Source organism: Gymnoscopelus braueri, assembly GCF_963280865.1.
Source record: "Gymnoscopelus braueri genome assembly, chromosome: 2".
Classification (NCBI taxonomy): Eukaryota; Metazoa; Chordata; class Actinopteri; order Myctophiformes; family Myctophidae; genus Gymnoscopelus; species Gymnoscopelus braueri.
This window is the reverse complement of record NC_137604.1, coordinates 53220815-53239103: the sequence shown is the minus strand read 5'-3', so window position 1 is coordinate 53239103 and position 18289 is coordinate 53220815. Positions and strand designations below refer to the sequence as shown.

The following is an 18289-nucleotide window of genomic DNA, read 5'->3' as shown; positions in this document are numbered from 1 at the left end:
CACACACACACACACACACACACATACTCTCCATTGGAATGCCCCTGCTCCCTAGCCCCTCGTCTCAATTCAAACGTCAGCTAGTCCCCAACTGCATCTTGCACACACAGTAAAAGATGCACCATGTAAGGTTTGTTTTGGAAGAAAACAGACGTAACGTCATAACCACATGAAACCCTGGCGTCCCTAATACTCGGCATGTCATAATACGTTGGTGAACATTGTCTATCTTTGGCGAAGAGATTTGGTTTGGAGCGGCGATTTCTAACCAATAAAGACAGATTATGATGATGAACCTGTGGGCCACGAGGGTATTGCAAGTGGGCCACCAAATAGTTGGGAATACACTTAAGATAATATAACATTGATATTGAGTGTTCATCGTGATACAGATAAATTAAAACTTAGAGTATACTACGTTAGTTCCATGTTGATCCAAGCCAGAACACAATCGATTGAGGGGGTTCCAGGGGTCCCCATGAAAATGTTATGATAACAACTGCTGCCCTCGCGGGTTTTGAAGTGGTTAACGTGAACAGATATGGCCTCATCTATTGATGTGATCATTCTTGGAATTTGACCGCACCCAGATGCACCCACTGCCCACTTAATTAGTATTCACAATAGAAACCGCACATAGACCAGTGCAACACCACCACCAAACAGTATAAAAATCACATCATTCATAAATTGGTCTACTGCTGCAAACGACAATGGGACCGACAAGAAAGAAGTTCATTCAAAGCAATCTTTTAAAGATGTGCGCCGCAAGGCCACCGTCACCGTAAATCTTCCTGGCTGTAAATGTAATTGGCCACCTCACACCATTATAACTGGGTATATAATTGTATTTCAGTCTTACTGAATGCTCGCAGTTATGTGTGGATGCATGTATTATAGGCCTATAATAATTATAATTATTATTAGTATATTACGCATATATACGTGCGCGCGTATACGCGTGCTCGTATACGCGTGCTCGTATATGCGTGCGCATGGGAGGGAATAATCACAGTCTATGCTCTACAAAAAACTAGACTACGCCACTGCTCATTTATACTGTACTGTGTGAGACAAGCCATGGCTCATAGCTTATAGCTCATAGCACATAGCCCTGGGCATTTACAGTAGAGAGTTATGAGCCATGAGCCATGGTGCATAAATTAGACTTTAAGCTGAAGCAGCCGTGCCCAAGGCTGGATAACGAGGACAGCGACCAATGGCGGCTGTTCATTTTGTTTATCACATACCCATAGCCTTATTTATTCACAAAGACAACCGGAATACAGTATTTGCAATGATAGTTTTCCAAACATAGGGTGCAGAGACCATTTTGCCTAGCAAAACAATAGATCTTGTGCTCTGTTTTAACGCTATCTACAGAGGCTGCCTGTCTTTAGGTGTAATGGGAGTTTGTTCCAAGCCATCGGCCCGCGGAAGCAGAATGCTGCTTCACCGTCTTTTTTAATTCTCCATTTTAGGCACTTTGAGCAGGTCAGCACTAGAAGACCTAAAATGACATGCCTCAAAATAGGGACGCCAGGTTGAAAGTGGTGAGGCATGCAGTGTGGTGACAGATGGTGCAGCACACATTAGCTTGTGACTTCCAGTCAGCTGCTGTATCACCCTCGCACTCCTCTTATCAGCCCCTCACCCAGGACCAATAGAGACACTCCTCTTATCAGCCCCTCACCCAGGACCAATAGAGACACTCCTCTTATCAGCCCCTCACCCAGGACCAATAGAGACACTCCTCTTATCACCCTCTCACCCAGGACCAATAGAGACACTCCTCTTATCAGCCCCTCACCCAGGACCAATAGAGACACTCCTCTTATCAGCCCCTCACCCAGGACCAATAGAGACACTCCTCTTATCAGCCCCTCACCCAGGACCAATAGAGACACTCCTCTTATCAGCCCCTCACCCAGGACCAATAGAGACACTCCTCTTATCAGCCCCTCACCCAGGACCAATAGAGACACTCCTCTTATCAGCCCCTCACCCAGGACCAATAGAGACACTCCTCTTATCAGCCCCTCACCCAGGACCAATAGAGACACTCCTCTTATCAGCCCCTCACCCAGGACCAAGAATTTCAAGAAAGACACTCCTCTTATCACCCCCTCATCCAGGACCAATAGAGACACTTCTCTTATCACCCTCTCACCCAGGACCAATAGAGACACTCCTCTTATCACTCTCTCACCCAGGACCAATAGAGACACTCCTCTTATCAGCCCCTCACAGTGATACATATATCACTGTTGTCGGGCGGAAACCTTGTATGTCCAAAACTGTTGCTTTTCAGGAAAAAAATAAGAATTTGTTTTACCTGTGTTCCAATGGAGTTATCATATATTTAGTCCCAAGCTCTTGTTAATACTTTTCATTGGTTAAATATGTATAAAACCCACAGACAGACTTAACCACTTTCACTTTCAAATTGTTCAAAAAGTATAGCCGCAGTATAAGCTCACAGATTGGCTATTTTCGGGACTTTTGTGCGACATTCTTGTATTACAAAGTAGGGCATTATTTTTTTTTATAATTTCTCCCCGACAGCAAGGATATATATCTCACGTAGACGGTAACACTCCCCCCACACACACCCCTCCCCTGTGTGAGTCACACCCCGCACCACAGACGGACCGTGGTCACGGCCTCGCCTCTCATTGTGTTTTGCAGACGGTAGAAATGAGGGAGATGGGGAGGGACGGGTACTCCGACACGGAGCCCTATCACCCAATGGATGGGCAGGGGCGGACCCTCTCCATGCCCCGCCTCTCGGCAGACAACCAAGTGAGCACCTTCATCCCACCCCTTCACCACCCCCACCCCCTACACTCCACCTCCACCCTCCATCTCCAACCCTGTACCCTGTAGCCTTTTAGCAAAGACAGGACCGCTGACCCGAATTGAAAGAGTCTCGCCTTTGCGTCCAAGTCCTATACGGTCCGTACACAATGCATAATTCCTTTCTGTGCCTTATTCTGGCAACACCCACCCTGAAGGTAGCTGCATACGCCAACAGAACAGCCTAGCTTTCTTTTCCGGCTTCGGGGGGGCTTCCTGACCCACCCCCCAATTTTTTTTTTATAAAATAAAAACCATATGACAGACAAATGTCAATACATAGTTCCACACAACTGTCCTGTGTTCTAAAACGCCAGACCCTGCCCACTCAGTAACCTAATCAATGAATCTGCCTCGTGTGGCTCCGCTCCACCCACTGAAGCACAGCCAGGGGCTGGGAGCTGGGAGCGGTTGTTAAATTTATCACGGAAGGGTACAGGGGATTTGTCATTTAGATGTGTTCATGGGCACAGAGGGGAGTGGAGGAAGGCTGGTGAGACTATATAGTACCTCGGCTTTAACTGCTGGAAGAGTGAAGCTTTCGAATGCGGAAAACTATAACTAAAGATATCGCGCCCCGCCCACCTTGAACGTCTGACCAATTTCTGACAAATCACAGTTAGTTAGCCGAACTACTTTGGCTATAGTCTGAACAACCAAAGAAAGTTCTGAGATCACCCAAAGTTCTGAATGATATCATATTGTGGTTTGTAGCCTGCCAAACCACACTGTTCTGCTGGAGTATGCTTTGTTGTTTTGTCAGCGGTTCCGGTAGGAACCGTTGCCTACCAGTCCGCTGCCTACCGATCCACTGGTCATCAAATTATTGGCTTAGGAATGCGACAACACAAAAAAAAGATATATTCATGAATTCAAGTCTCCATGGGGTGACTAATCGATAGAAGAAAAGTACGTTTTTTGGGTGAACTATCCGTTTAAGGTCTATTTTAGCCAACGTTTTTTTGTGAGATTAAGGTTAGGGTTAGGGTTAGGCATATTGCAAAAGCATAAGTTGGAAGGCAAGGAAGAACAAGGAACAACAGCCAATCACAGCGACTATTGGCCAGTCACAGCGGGTCTTGCCAGAATGAGGGCACAGAAAAGAATAACGCGTACACGATATGCTGACGTATAATTATTATTATTCTTTTTAAACTGATGGCATATGTGGACATGTGTATGTTCAAATATATAAAATATATTTGAATATTTGATTTTTGACAATTACACATTATATCCATGATGGTATTTGTTTTAAAAGCATATTAAAAGATGTTATTGAAACATAATATGCTTTACAACTCTTTCCAGTGTAGTTTTAGTAAAATATTTATGTAAATATATTATAATATTTTAGCATTTTAATGTATTTACAAAGTAAATACATTCAGAAATGGCTGACGGCTGAATTTATAAAGTTGTACATTATGGCATTTTTTCTTAAAGAAGTCTGCATATCGTCTCTGTCGGGTGGAAACCTCGTTCAAAACTGTCACTGTTCAGGATTCAAATTCAAAAGTATAAAAAGTAAGTGACAAAGTGCGATGCCCGCGTTGCGCTTCGAGCTTATGTAGATCTGCTACTTTTGATACTTCTGTGTGACATTGTAGCGTGATCAAGTAGGGTGCTAATTTACGAAAAAAGACAAAAAGTAAAAAAAGATAAGAGGTTTCTGCCCGACAGCAACGATATTAGATTTATAGATTATATAGAGTACTGAGATGTTCAGCTCGTACTTCACAGGAGGCAAGGAGACTTTTGACATTCACTGACCTCTGCATCCATCCCTCCATCCATCCCTCCCTCCCTCCCCTCTATCCATTCCTGAGCCTCTGACCCACCCACCACTTCCTATAAGCCATCTATAGCATGCTAATGTATAGCATGCTAATGCTAACTTCAGATTTATTATGGTTAGCATGTAAACCGTGGGTGAGAGTGCCGTCTGGATATGTCTTGTCTTTTAGATGTGTTGTGTGTGTGTGTGTGTGTGTGTGTGTGTGTGTGTGCGTGTGCGTGTGCGTGTGCGTGTGCGCGTGTGTGACTGCTACATTTTAAAGGAGTAGTTCACCCAAAAAATTACGGGTTTCTATCAATTACACTCCCCATGAAGCCTTGAATTCATGGAGATTTTTTTTTTTGTCGCATTCCTGAGCCAATAATTTAACGACCAAAGAGTCTCCTGCTGAGGCTCCTACTGAGTCTCCTGTTGACCGATGACTCGGTCATCAAATTATTGGCTTAGGAATGCGGAGAAAAAAAAGAAAAAAAAATCTCCATGAATTCAAGACTTCATGGGGTATGTAATTGATAGAAATTAAGTCATTATTTGGGTGAACTGCTCCTTTAACTCCCTGTCATGGTCAACCCCATCCTCCTCCATTGCCATTCAATCCTTGGTGTGTCTGTCCTGTGCTGTGTGTTACTGTGGCCACAGCTACTTCTTGTCTGGTTTTATTGTTTGTCACAACGACGGTGTCGCTTGCTGAAAAGACGCTTGCCGTTTATCGGCGAGCGACCCCGTCTTGCGATGGAAATATGATGAGGTTGAAGCTGAATGCAGCATAGGAAGGGACACAAATACAAACTAATATACTAATATGCTGTGTTATGTTCTGTTATGGTTTGCCAAATTCACTGTTGGCGTGCGTGCGTGCGTGCGTGCATGTTGTTTGTGCGTGCGCGCGCTCGCGCGCGCGTGTGTGTGTGCGCGTGTGTGTGTTGTTTTTGAGTGAGGCGGGAGGAGGGGGGATATCGGCGCGTTCGGGTGGAAACCTTGTTTGTCCGCTTGTCCACTTTCAATTTCACTTCAAGATTAAATAAAAAAGTAAAAATAGCAGATCTACAAGCTCACGACACGTTGTGAGTTTGTAGATCGGTTGTTCTTGCTACTCTTTTGTGTGACACCGTAGTATTATGAAGTAGGGAATTCATTTATGTTCAATGTATTTATATTATCTATTAATTTGGAGATACAATGTTTCTGCCCGACAGCAAACGATATAATGTCATTTCAAAATACAGCAGATGGCCACTAGGTGGTTTAGTGTTCCAATCCCAGTAACCCACTTTCATTAGTTTAAAGACAGAATCAGCAAGAACATTTTAGATTTTCTTCCAACTTTAAAAACACTGAGGGGTAAAAGAGGGCTACATATTATATTACATGATTAATATATTTAAGAGTGGATGTTTTCTCTTTTATAATTTTTTTTACCAACAAACAGCATTTTGAATTGCTTTACTTGAGATTCACTTTGAAGTGCTTTAAGTGAACTGAGTCCAGCCTTGATGCCAGGGCTGTCCAATATGTTCATAAGCAGTCATGTTCATTAGAATAGAGTTAATCATTCAGAAATATGAAAGGCTTGATACGTTTGAAAACTCATCATGTAGTTATCCTGGTCGCTTTAAGTAGGTCATTATTATTGGAAAGAATTCAAAACATGTGTACATGAACGAACAAACGAATGTGTGTGTGAGTGTGTGTGTGTGTGTGTGTGTGTGTGTGTGTGTGTGTGTGTGTGTGTGTGTGTGTGTGTGTGTGTGTGTGTGTGTGTTTCCACACACTTTTACTCACTGTCTTTCTAACACTGCTCTGCCCTACAGAGTGCACACGCTGGCGCGGTAAGTGTGTGCGTGTGTGCGTGTGTGCGACTGTGCGTGCGTGTGTGCGTACGTGCGTACAGTATGTATGTGTGGCTGCGTGTGCACAGGTTCACGTGCGCATGTGTCCATGTTATATATTGTCCTCTGCGTGTCTCGTGTGGCCTCTCTACCCACGTCACTCCTATTTGTGTGCCCTAATAACTGTGTTCTCTCTCTCTCTCCCTCTCTCTCTCTCTACTTCTCTTCTTTTTACACTCGCTTTCCCCCTTCTGTCTCCCCTCCTTCCCCACATCCCACCCCTCCCTCCCTCCTACCTCTCCCTCCTCTTTTCATCTGTCCATCCATCCCTCCCTCCATCTCTCTGTCCACATTCTCCTCATTCCATTCATCTATAATCTCACCTCAATCCTTTTCACATTCCTTCTGTTCATCCATCTCTCTCTCTCTTTCTCTCTCTCTCTCTCTCTCTCTCTCTCTCTCTCTCTCTCTCTCCTTTACGGGACCGGGTGGCTTTGCTGCGCTGGGCCTCCGCTGTGTGTGTTTGCGTGTGTGTGTGTTTTGCTCTTCACTTTTGTATGTGCACTGTGCGTGCGCGTGCCTGTGTGTGTGTGTGTGTGTGTGTGTGTGTGTGTGTGTGTGTGTGTGTGTGTGTGTGTGTGTGTGTGTGTGTGTGTGTGTGTGTGTGTGTGTGTGTGTGTGTGTGTGTGTGTCATGCTACACCACTCTGCTGCACACAATCTGTGTTTGCCTGCTCTGCAGCGGAGAAGACACAGACCTCGTGGAAATAACCTCAGTGTATGTACCTCTCTCTCCCTCTCTCGCGCTCTCTCTCTCTCTATCTCTCTCTCTCTCTCTTTCTCTCTCTGTTTCTGTCCCTGTCGCTCGCTCTGTCTGTCTGTCTCTGTCTGTTTGTCTCTCACTCTTTCTCTCTCTCTGTCTCTATCTCTTTCTCTCTATATGTCTCTCTCTCTCTCTCTCCTTATTAACTCAGACCTATAATAGAGTACTGAAGTCTGACATCAAAACCCTCGCCCCCTGGGTCATGAAGATTTTTTTATCCATTCAGAAATCCCATTTTATTTTATTTTTTTATCACATATAATAAGTCCAAGCATTCTGTCAGGGAGATGGCTCTGTAATATTTCTGTGGCTTTACCCGGAAGTATGGTTGTAAATCTACAATTATCCGGGAGGAAATCACTGTCCCCTCTGAAGCACGTCACGCTCCATCACAAACATTCCTGAGATTCCTTAGATTTAGTGGGTTTGATTGATTATTTACGGCAGTGGCTCCCAAACTGGGGGTCGGGAACCCCAGGGGGGTCCCCAAATTATTATGTGCAACATTGTTTTCTCACTCAATTCCAAGTGCTTGTCAGGGTAGGGGGTCCCCAGTTCAAATATGATTATTTTGGGGGGTTGCGGCCTGAGAGGTTCGGGAACCCTTGATTTACGGTAGCTTTTTTTGATGAAACAAGTGAGAACTGACAACTTTAGCACTCCTACAGAAAGAGAAAATACAATGCAACACTGCCTGTGTGCGCTGGTGGCACCGGATGGCACCCGCATCTGTAAAAGGAGATGTAGTCATTAGGTCATTTTTAAGCCTGAGAATTGTAGTCGTTTTGGATACAATTGTACTTTTTCCACAGTTGATGCTTTGTAATCATTGTGAGTAAAATGGGATTTTTTAAATGGAAAAAAATCTTCATGACACAAGGTCATGATTTTTACATCTGTACTTTGGTACTCTATTCTATATCAATTCGTGCCTTCAGATAAATTCTTGACATTTTGCTTTCTACACCATTAAACTTTTGAATAGTAATTTGATTCTGAAAGTGAACTCTGAAACCCATTTTTACACTCTCAGACTTAAGTAGCACTTTCTGCTCAGTATAGTTCCCATAATGTCCATGATGACATCACCAGGTATATATATGTTACAGGGAAAATGGCATTCCAGGGAAATTGAAAGGGGTACGCTTGTTTTCATGCCCCTCATGCAATTCTGTAGAATCAACGCTAGAGGGCAATGCAAGCCAGACATGAGCCCCACACCACACACGCACGCATGCACAAACCAGCACGCACACACGCATGCGCACACGCGCGCGTGTACACACATACACACACACACACACACACACACACACACACACACACTCTCCAGGGGGCGGGCCTGGCGGGCTATGTTAGTGCAGTGAGTGGCACTTGGGGCAAACGCAGTCCCCACACAACATCATTTACGATTCTGTGCCTATCGGTACATAACTCGGACGGCGCTTAAGTCGACTAGCAGACCATCGGCAGGTCGTCGCGGGCACTCGCGCCTGGAGGCGCTCGGGCGCGACTCCTCTGCCTCAAGGTCTGCTAAGTCGGAGCGCCTTCCGTCATGGTCCAAAACTATACTTTATCAGCGAAAAAAAAGTAGTCCGCGGTTGTTTGAAAAAGTAATGTCCCAAGCTGGAGTCAAACCCCGGCTCCCAGTGGTAGTGGGTGGGGAGTCCAATGATTATCGAAGTGCGCCACTGAGGCTTGTACTAGTGGTGCAAGTAACAAAGTAGATTTACTCAAGTACAATTTTGAGGTATTCGTACTTTACTTGAGTATTTCTCTCATATTATCCATTTTATTTTCAGCGTTTCCCTAGCGTAGCTTCCTGGTTAGTATGTTGTTGTTGTGGTCGTCGTCCTCGCATCAAAGCCCCGCCTCGCAGCACCACCCCGTGCCTATAAAACAAGCGCTCCCCTGTCAATTTCCCTGGAATGCCATTTTCCCTGTGACATATATACTACACGACATATCGTCTCTGTCGGGGTGGAAACCTCATATATCCCAAACTGTGACTTTTCAGGATTCAAATTTAGAAATAGCTAAAGTAGCAGATCGACAAGCTCAAATCGAGCTTGTAGATCTGCTACTTTTGATGCTTTTGTGTGACGCTGTAGTATGATCAAGTAGGGCGTTAATTTTACGAAAGAAAACACAAACAGTTAGAATATGGAGTTAAGAGGTTTCTGTCCCCGACAGCAACGTTATACTAGGCAGGAGAGTAAAATGTCAAGATTTTTGTTTTTACTATTATTCATTAGTAGAGTGCTACAGTGTCTGTTACCTCCACCACACATTTCCAATGGAGGTTTTGCATTGCGTTTTAAATAAACAAAGACAATAGGCTCTATAGCAAACAAAGGCTTGAGGGCGGTCCACATCAAGAACGATAACTATGTATGAAGATAACTATAAACATGTTGTTTAACCACTTAAAGCCTCTGTAGTCTTAGTAAAACAGACCTGAGTTACAACGGTACTTGGACCGCTGTTTTCTGTCAACACCAAATCTCTTTGCCATAAATAGCCAATCTTCGCTAGATCATGCTATTTTTAGCTAATGTTCCCCGCAGAATAGGGATGCTGGGGTTCAAGTGGTTAAAAAACCACACCACAACCTTAAAGACAACGACAGACGGTGGTGAACGATATCTTTGAGATCACTTTCAAAGACATTTTGACTAACTATTCCACAATCTCCGTTCGTCATATCCGTTTACATCTTAAACAGTGTTCATTATGACAGCAAATCCTGATTTAGTCTTAGTCTTAGTCTTTTGAATAACACGCCATTTAGTTTTAGTCCTATTTTAGTCTTCTGAAATTGTTTAGTCTTAGTCTAGTCTTACTCGACTAAATATCAAAAGTTTTGTCTTTTTGTCTTTCAGTCTTAGTTTTAGTCAACAAAATTAACACTGATCTTAAAATATCTTTACATTTTTTTTCATTCCCAATTTTGCTAAGCAGCAAGGTATATATGCTTAGATGATTTTGATTTATATTCGGATACATTTGTAAAGACGAAACGGAAGTGGGGAGGAGGCGTCATGCACATCCGCTTTATCGCTTGATAATTTTGCTAGCTTCCGTGCTCCAGACTGTATGACGGAAGCATTTGAAAATTGTGGGAGGCAACAGTCTGGCTTGCGAGACTAATGAAACAATAGAAACACTGCCAGTCAATCAAAATCCAATCCGAATTTACGTTGGCCACATGGCTCATGTTCAACATGTTTACAGAGCATTATAGCTCATCAGTGTGGACGCTTACATCATAGTTATATCACTCTTGTTGTGGACAGCCCTTTAGGTTTGCAAAACAACCTTGTTTTCTGCATTAAAGCTGCACTATGTAACTTTCCTCTTCTACCCCGGTTTCGTGCGCAAGTGCTGACATTTTTACCATTGAGCTAATAGAGCCTGCCTGCTTGCTCAGGGGATAAGTTGAATCTTGACCATCAGGTTAAAATTCGGGTTTTAGGAATATAAACTGTAGCACTCTATTGTATTTAACAGAGGAGAAATATTATCTATTATTTACTATTTGACCCAGATCTGGTCTAAACATCTTCCTTCTCATCTCACGTCTTGAAACATCATTGACCTGATAAGGGACATGCTTTGTTGCTTATTTTTGGGGAATCAATCACACACATCTAGTTCAAACAGCTCATATACATAATACTATACGGGTTGTTAATATGATATACAAAAACTGTACTGTACATACAGTGAGATCTTATATTTTTCTGGGTAAAGGGCTGGGTGGGTGTCCCTCATTTAAAGAGAAGGTATAGTTGGCAACCCTAGATCAGCCTCTCGCCCAGGCCTGGGTCACATAGTATTTGCAAACACTTTTTTTTAATGACTAATTGCCTTGTTTGCCTGCTTATGTGCTAAAGCAAGCACTTTTTGACCACCGTCTGGTCAAACCACCCCTCTCTCTTTCTCTTTTATATCCTCTCATATCATCCTGATCTTTTCTGTGTGCTGCCCCAACCTCTCTCTCTCTCTCGTTCTCTCTGTCTCTCTCGTTCTCTCTCATTTTCTATTTGTCCCGTGTTTGCCTGTGTTACAGCTGCTCTCCATTTTATGTGTTTTACGAAGAGTTGCCCCAGGGTTTCGCTTGTATGTCGTTTGTGTGCGTGTGCGTGCGTGTGTGCGTGTGCGTGCGTGCGTGTGTGTGCGTGTGCGTGTGTCTGTGTGTGTCTGTGCATACAGTATGTGCTCGTGTGCATTTGTGTGTGTGCCAGTGCGTACGGGTGTATGCTGCATAAATATGTATTTGTGTGTGGGTATGTCTTCTTGGCCTGTTGTATTGCTGATGGGATCAACAGTGAATGATCTATAAGCATGAGCTGTCTGTCGTGAACTGTTGGCGACGCAGTATAGTGAAATACTGGCACCTTGTTGGCATGCCGTTTCTCATGCATGATTGATATTGCAGAGCTTCGACGTGCGATGTGATGAAGAAGTTGTTTTTGTGCTGCCAAGACGGAGCAAGGCTTTAGCCAAACGCTGTTATCCAATACCATGTCCTCTGGTGTGACAGCTTTTTAGTGGCAGCGTACAAAGGGTGTGTGCGTGCCCCCGTGCGTGTGTGTGCCCGCGTGCGTGCCCGCGTGCGTGCGTATGTGCGTGTGCGTGTGCGTGTGCGTGTGTGTGTGTGTGTGTGTGTGTGTGTGTGTGTGTGTGTGTGTGTGTGTGTTTGTGTGTGAGGGGGCACAACACGTGCAATGCTGAGCCGTGGGCTTGGTGAAGGGCATGCATGGCTTGCGTGAGGCTGCCCATCATTTAAGGCGTCTCGATGCTGTAGTGTGGAAGTTCAAGCAGCGAGAGGTTGAACCCCGTCGGGTTTGTCTGAGTCTCCATCTGGCCTGCTGCTTGTAGACTGACCTGTGTGCTTTGTCATATGGGAGAAGTGAGGGTCTATGAGATATTCGGAATGCCAGGAAGCTGCTCTACAGGGATATGGAATGTAGGTGATGCTCTATTAAGCATCATTTATACTCCATGGTACGGCGGTGTTGCTTGCCGGAAAGGCCAGATCTCCGATAGAGTGTATAGTTCATATTCACACGGCGGCCATATTGCTATTAAGTTAATGAAATGCCATCCCCGTTGCCACGGCAAAGGGGGTGGCACTTTCGATGTTAAATTCCAAAATGGCCGCCGTGTGAATATGGTCTATTTTATCACGAAGATCTGTTCTTTGCGACAAGCGTTGCCATCGCGCTACACGTGTATAAATGAGGCTTTGTGTATTGTCTAATAGCCGCCTTGTGCATGTGTGGCATGGTATCTATGCCCCGCCTTCATGCTTGCTTACTCTATATTCCTTTCCTCTCCTTTTCTTCTGGATTTCTCTTTATTCCCCCTCTTTAATCTCTCTCTCTCTCTCTCTCTCTCTCTCTCTCTCTCTCTCTCTCTCTCTGACACTCTCTTGCTCTCGCTCTCTCTGTATGTCTCTCTCCCCGTTTCAGGGGGAAAGCATGGTTAGTAAATGTGCTTGTCAAAGGCTCTGTAGTTCCACATGTGAGCAACTACAGCATTAGGTCTGTGAATGCTAAAGCCGAACTTATGCTAACGTGGGCATCAACACGGTGCATCAACACTTTATTTGTTTGAAAATGTGTTATTTCTGTCAAGCAACACATTGCACAACACGAGGCATACGTCTGGCTTCCAGTGGGCCATAGAGCAGCCATAAGCTGTTATCATTCAGACCTTTGCGCATTTGCAAACACACTTCGTGGTTATTTTAACCTGCTTTGACAATGAGTGCCAGAAAAATCTTGCAAACCCATTTTTTGTAATCGTACCTGCCATTTTGTAATCTCACCTGCCATTACTTGCCTGGATGATGTAAGCCCACCCGTCTGGTGCCACAAGCAGGTTAAAACTAACACAAAGTATTGTAAATGGCAGAATTTCTGACCCCAGTCTGATTATTATGTGTTGGACAAACAGACACACACACACGCACACACACACACACACACACACTCACTCACTCACTCACTCACTCACTCACTCACTCACTCACACACACACAAGCACACACACACACACAATCTGACAAATATCCGTACATAAGCTGCTGTTTATTAATGTGAGTCTTTGCTCATCATGAATAATGGATTTGATGTTTCAGGATGTTTTGAGGACTCACTTCCTTTCTCCCATCTCATCTGTTCCCCCCCACCTTCTCTCACTCTCTCCTCTCATCTTATCTTGTCACTTTCTTTTCTACCTGCTTGCCTCTCTCTCTCTTTCTCTCTCTCTCTCTTTCTCTCTCTCTCTCCCTCTCTCTCCCTCTCTCTCCCTCTCTCTATCCTGCTATCTCACACAGACCATCACAGACACCAGTCCCATGCGTCGCTCCACCTCCAGCCTGGTCCACGGGCGTTCGGGCCGCGGGGTAAGGCTGGACGACTACTCCCTGGAGAGGGTGGTGTCTGAGGACGCCCGGCACGGAGGAGGACGCAGACACCGAGACAGGAGCCACCGCACCTCCCAGCGCTCCCTGACCAGATACACTGACGCAGACACAGGTAGCTCTCTCACTTATACACGCACACACACGTACACACCCACTCAGACGCACACACGCGTGCGCACACATACACGCGTACGCACACACAGGTATGTATATCATCGTTGCTGTATTTCTGTCCACTTTTCATCCTACAGTATATAAACATTTGCTATTGAGAGGGCTGGCCGGCAGACGGACCGTGTCAGACCCCCCTATTGTAATTGTGACCCCCTTTTGAAGACTCTTATCTATTCTGCCATGGTAGAATATTTGGAAAGTGAAAGGTAACCCCCCCAGCATCTTCCCCCCCAGGCCTGGGCACAGACCTCAGCACCACCACCCAGTCGGGAGACCTCCCGCCCAAGGAGCGCGAGCGTGAACGCGGCCGCGCCAAAGACCGCCGTCACCACCATCATCACCACCACCACCACGGCTCCGTGGACAAGGAGCTGCGCTACGGTCCCGAACGCCACGACTACCCCCACCGGCATCCCCACGACCGGGACCGCCAGTGGTCACGCTCGCCCAGCGAGGGGCCCGACGGACCCGGCTACAGACAGGTACACAACCAGACAAACCGAGCAAATATGATGAATTATCAGTGGCAGCTTCTTCGTGCTGAATCAGCCCTTACACAGTAAAATTCCAAGTGTTAAAGGGTATATACGTGAATAAAACTTTTATGAAAACGAATAATGAAAAGAAAATAATTCACCTTTTCAAAAAGTGAGGAATAACTTTTGCATATTTTTTTCGGCCTGACAAAACCAGAATTGTCTCGTAATAATGGTGGCTTACCTAGCCACCATTATCCATGTTTGCTTCTATTTTTTTCCCCTAACTAAATTCTTTGGAGACAGCCATCACGTTACAATGTTGCAAACTACGTGATTGCTGCCTCTTAAACGTGAATCAGGGAAATAACTAACCGTATGCAACAGGGGTGTTGTAAGTGTAATATCTAGTGGTGGAACGGTATCCTAATTTAACAGAGTGTACAAATGTACATTTATATTTGAACACTCTCAGAGTTACAAATGGTGCTCAATATGCATAGATGCATGCCAGGACTGAGCCTCCAAAGCAGGGGCATCAACAGTTTTTTTCCCCTTTTTTCCCCCCTGTTTTGTTTTTAAGGTCTTGATCCTTTTTCTTTCTTTTCTTTTTCATTAAAAGGGGGACTTTAACATTATTTTCTTGAGAAAAGGGGGGGGTGTTAAAATGTCTGTCACAAGGTTGGGGCATTAAAGACATTCAATTTTGAAAAGAATATGTACTTTGCCCCAGAAGGCACTGACAAACCATAATTATTCGCAAATGACTTCAAGTCTATTAGTGGACAACTACATTTTGTCTCAGAAAACTCGCAGATCTGTGTAACCACTTTAACCTTTATTTTATACTTTGGCTATTTCTTTTAGAAAAATTGTGAACATTTTTGCAAATCTTTGAATATATATATTTAAAGCGAACATTTTTAACTCAAATCTTTGCTTCTGGGGATTCTACAAATGTCTTCTAAATCCAAATTAACTTATGTTGCTATATATATATATCAGTGGTTCTCAAACTCTTTCGTTTCAAGGACCACCCAAAATGATATGTATTTTCCCCCCGCCCCCCAGAAGCAAAGATTTTCGTTAAAAGTATATGTATATATATTCAAAGATTTGAACACATTTTCACAATTCATTTTTCAAAAATAGCAGATCTACAAGCTCATAGTGTGGCACTCAGTGCCGCGCTATGAGCTTGTATATCTGCTATTTTTCAATAGCCAAAGAAGTCTTAAAATGACACAGAGGCTTTCCCGGTCTTAATGGGTTAAGTTGTTTCAGCATGAAACACGTTCTCCTCTGGGTCCCAGCATGCATCTTACCTTGACATATAGTAAGTACAATGTGCCAGTCGTGATCATTGGAGCACATGCAGTATCTGAGAAGAATACTTTTATTTATGCTCTACTCAGCCCTCACCCTATTAGACAAGATGTAAAGTCACTGTGAAAGCCATAGATGTGCATCGCTTAGCGTGTGGATTTATACAGTCAGATAACAATAAGCCCAAGAGTTCTGTGTCATTTCACGTACACTTACTTATGGATATCAATCTCTCTTTTTTGTGTTACGCTTTCTTGTTTTTCCTTTGTCACCGTTTCTCTCTCTGTCCATTATTCCTCAATGTGACGTGACGTGTGGCTTCTTGGTGTTAATATTTTGCCTCATCGCTGTGTTTTATGGATGGTTCAATTGTGTTTATCTCTTCTATATCTATTTTCTCCATTATCTCTTGTTCTATCTATATTCCTCTTCTTCTCTCCTATTCTATCTTTCTATCTCTCCTGGTCTCTGTGGTGCTTGTTGTTGTTGTTGTTGTTGTTGTGGTGGTGCGGTTTGATTTTCCTTGTTTACATTTTGCTGTAGGGCAGTAGTTCGGTGAGCGGCAGCCCCGTCCCCTCCACCTCGGGGACCAGCACCCCGCGGAGAGGACGTCGCCAGCTGCCCCCGACCCCCGCCGTCCCCCGTCCGCACGTCACCTACTCCCCCACGGTCCGCAAGCCCAGCTACGGCCCCCCGGGGCCCGGACGCCTCCGCTCGCCCTCCCCGCGACACTTCTCCCCACCGGACCTCGACCGGGGCTACCACGGCCATCGGCCCCCGTCGCGCCACGGCTCCCCTCAGCACCACGGGGGGTCCTCGTCCAGACACGGCTCCCCACGCTCCCCCAGGCACCAGTCCCCGCGCTCGCCCTCCCGCCACGGCTCCCCCAGGTCCCCTCACAGAGGCCGCTGGAGCGGCCCGCCGCCTGGCGACAGCCTGGAGGGGGACGGCCCCTTCTACGAGCATGACTACGAGTACGAGCGCCACCACGAGCCGCCCGCCTACGAGCAGAGCCTCTCCCACGGCAACCCGCACCCGCACGGGGGGAACCCCCACCCTCACCCCCACCCCCGCTCCCCCAGGACTGCCCGACACGGCCCCCCTCCGCCCCCACACCCGCACCCACGGAGGGTCCCCAATGGGTACCGCTCAAACTCGCCCTCGCCGCACCGGCACGGCCCGCCCCCCGGCGGACCCCCCCATCCGCACCACCAGAGGGCCCCGCACGCCCGAGGGCCCCGCAAGGGCCTGCACGAACCTTACAGCGAGACGGACGAGGACGACTGGTGCTAGCAAACCCACGAGGAGCGATAGACGAGGAGACGAGACGAGGGGAGAGGAGAGGAGTAGCGGCCTCCCATCCTCTGGCCTTGGATTCTAGACTTTTGTTGACAAAATGAAGGGGGTGGAGGAGGAGGTTTGTCCCTCCTCTAATCCCTCTACCTCCACCCCTCTGACTCTAAGATGTGGGGGGGGGGGTTCGAATGGAGGGGTTCGGAGGGGGGCTGAGTGGTGGCGCTGCTAACCTTTCACACACTGCATGAAAGTGTGTGTGTGTATGTGTGTGTGTGTGTGTGTGTGTATGTGTGGGACTCTAAAACGACTCACTGACAGAGCAACACACAAACATGAAGAACAGAGACAGACAACATAGCCCCCCCCCCAAGCCCTTCTCTCTCTCTCTGCTTCAGAACTACAGTACCCAGTATTCTTTGCTTGACCAGCAAGGCCAGGCTGTAGAAGGAAAGGGAAGGGGTGGAACATGTCAATGTAAAGTGGCCAGGGCTGATTCGTTAAGCCTCCGAAAGCGCCTCTCCCCGGCTGTCGTGTAACTGGCCAGTCATGTCAGACCTGTGGCGGCCCATCGCCAGCCCGATCTTCTACTGTAAACGTCTGTTGATGTGTTTCGGAACCCCCAGAGGAGAGAGGTTAGAGTTCAAACTCGGCTCTCCTCCCTTTACAGGCCTGTTAAAAGAGAAAAGAATAAATGAAAATCTAAAGCCAGGACCCCCTATCCTTACACGCCAAGCTATGCCTCCAGAAAATCAAACTTGAACTCTGAAGAACAAAATGAAACTTTACACGAAAACTCTGACAAGAAATAAAAGGGAGAACAACCACTTCAACTTTAAAACCTTTTCCTTTCCAAGGGACAGAACCAGGAAGCTCCGCCTATACTGCAAAAACCAGCCAATCACAGCGCTGGCTGATATTTGATGAGTTTTATCATCTCTGTTTACTGTTAAAGACTCACCTAATGCTGACGGAACTGGTGTGACTTCACTTCCTATGTGTGTGTGTGGTGGGGGGGGCACAGTGTGGCCTCGCTTCTTGTATAAGTGTGCTGGCGGGTGAGGCCATATATTTGGGGGGGAGTCGGACACTTATTTACGGCCCCTCCCCTATGGTGGTTTGACCCGTGCACTTCAAAGGATAGAACGACAGGGAATGACATCACATGTTTGAAATGGGCGGAGGAGAGGAATGGAGGGATGGGGTTAAAAAAAATGGACTAATTTCTTCAGTATTTCTTCTATCGATTACTTCTCCTTCTTGTTCTTCTTCGGACATT

The 18289-nt window shown here is 45.8% G+C and overlaps 1 protein-coding gene across 1 annotated transcript in view; it reads left to right on the top strand.

The window, feature by feature from the left end:
- Positions 1-17010, top strand: part of cacna1ab (calcium channel, voltage-dependent, P/Q type, alpha 1A subunit, b) — a gene marked incomplete at its 3' end in the record, with an annotated part of 276793 nt that extends 259783 nt beyond the window's left edge. The window contains exons 47-51 of the mRNA XM_080443643.1: positions 2689-2802; positions 7225-7260; positions 13652-13853; positions 14150-14397; positions 16261-17010. Coding sequence (XP_080299769.1) covers positions 2689-2802; positions 7225-7260; positions 13652-13853; positions 14150-14397; positions 16261-17010 — 1350 coding nt within the window. The remainder of the gene's footprint in view (positions 1-2688; positions 2803-7224; positions 7261-13651; positions 13854-14149; positions 14398-16260) is intronic.
- Positions 17011-18289: the final 1279 nt, after the last annotated feature.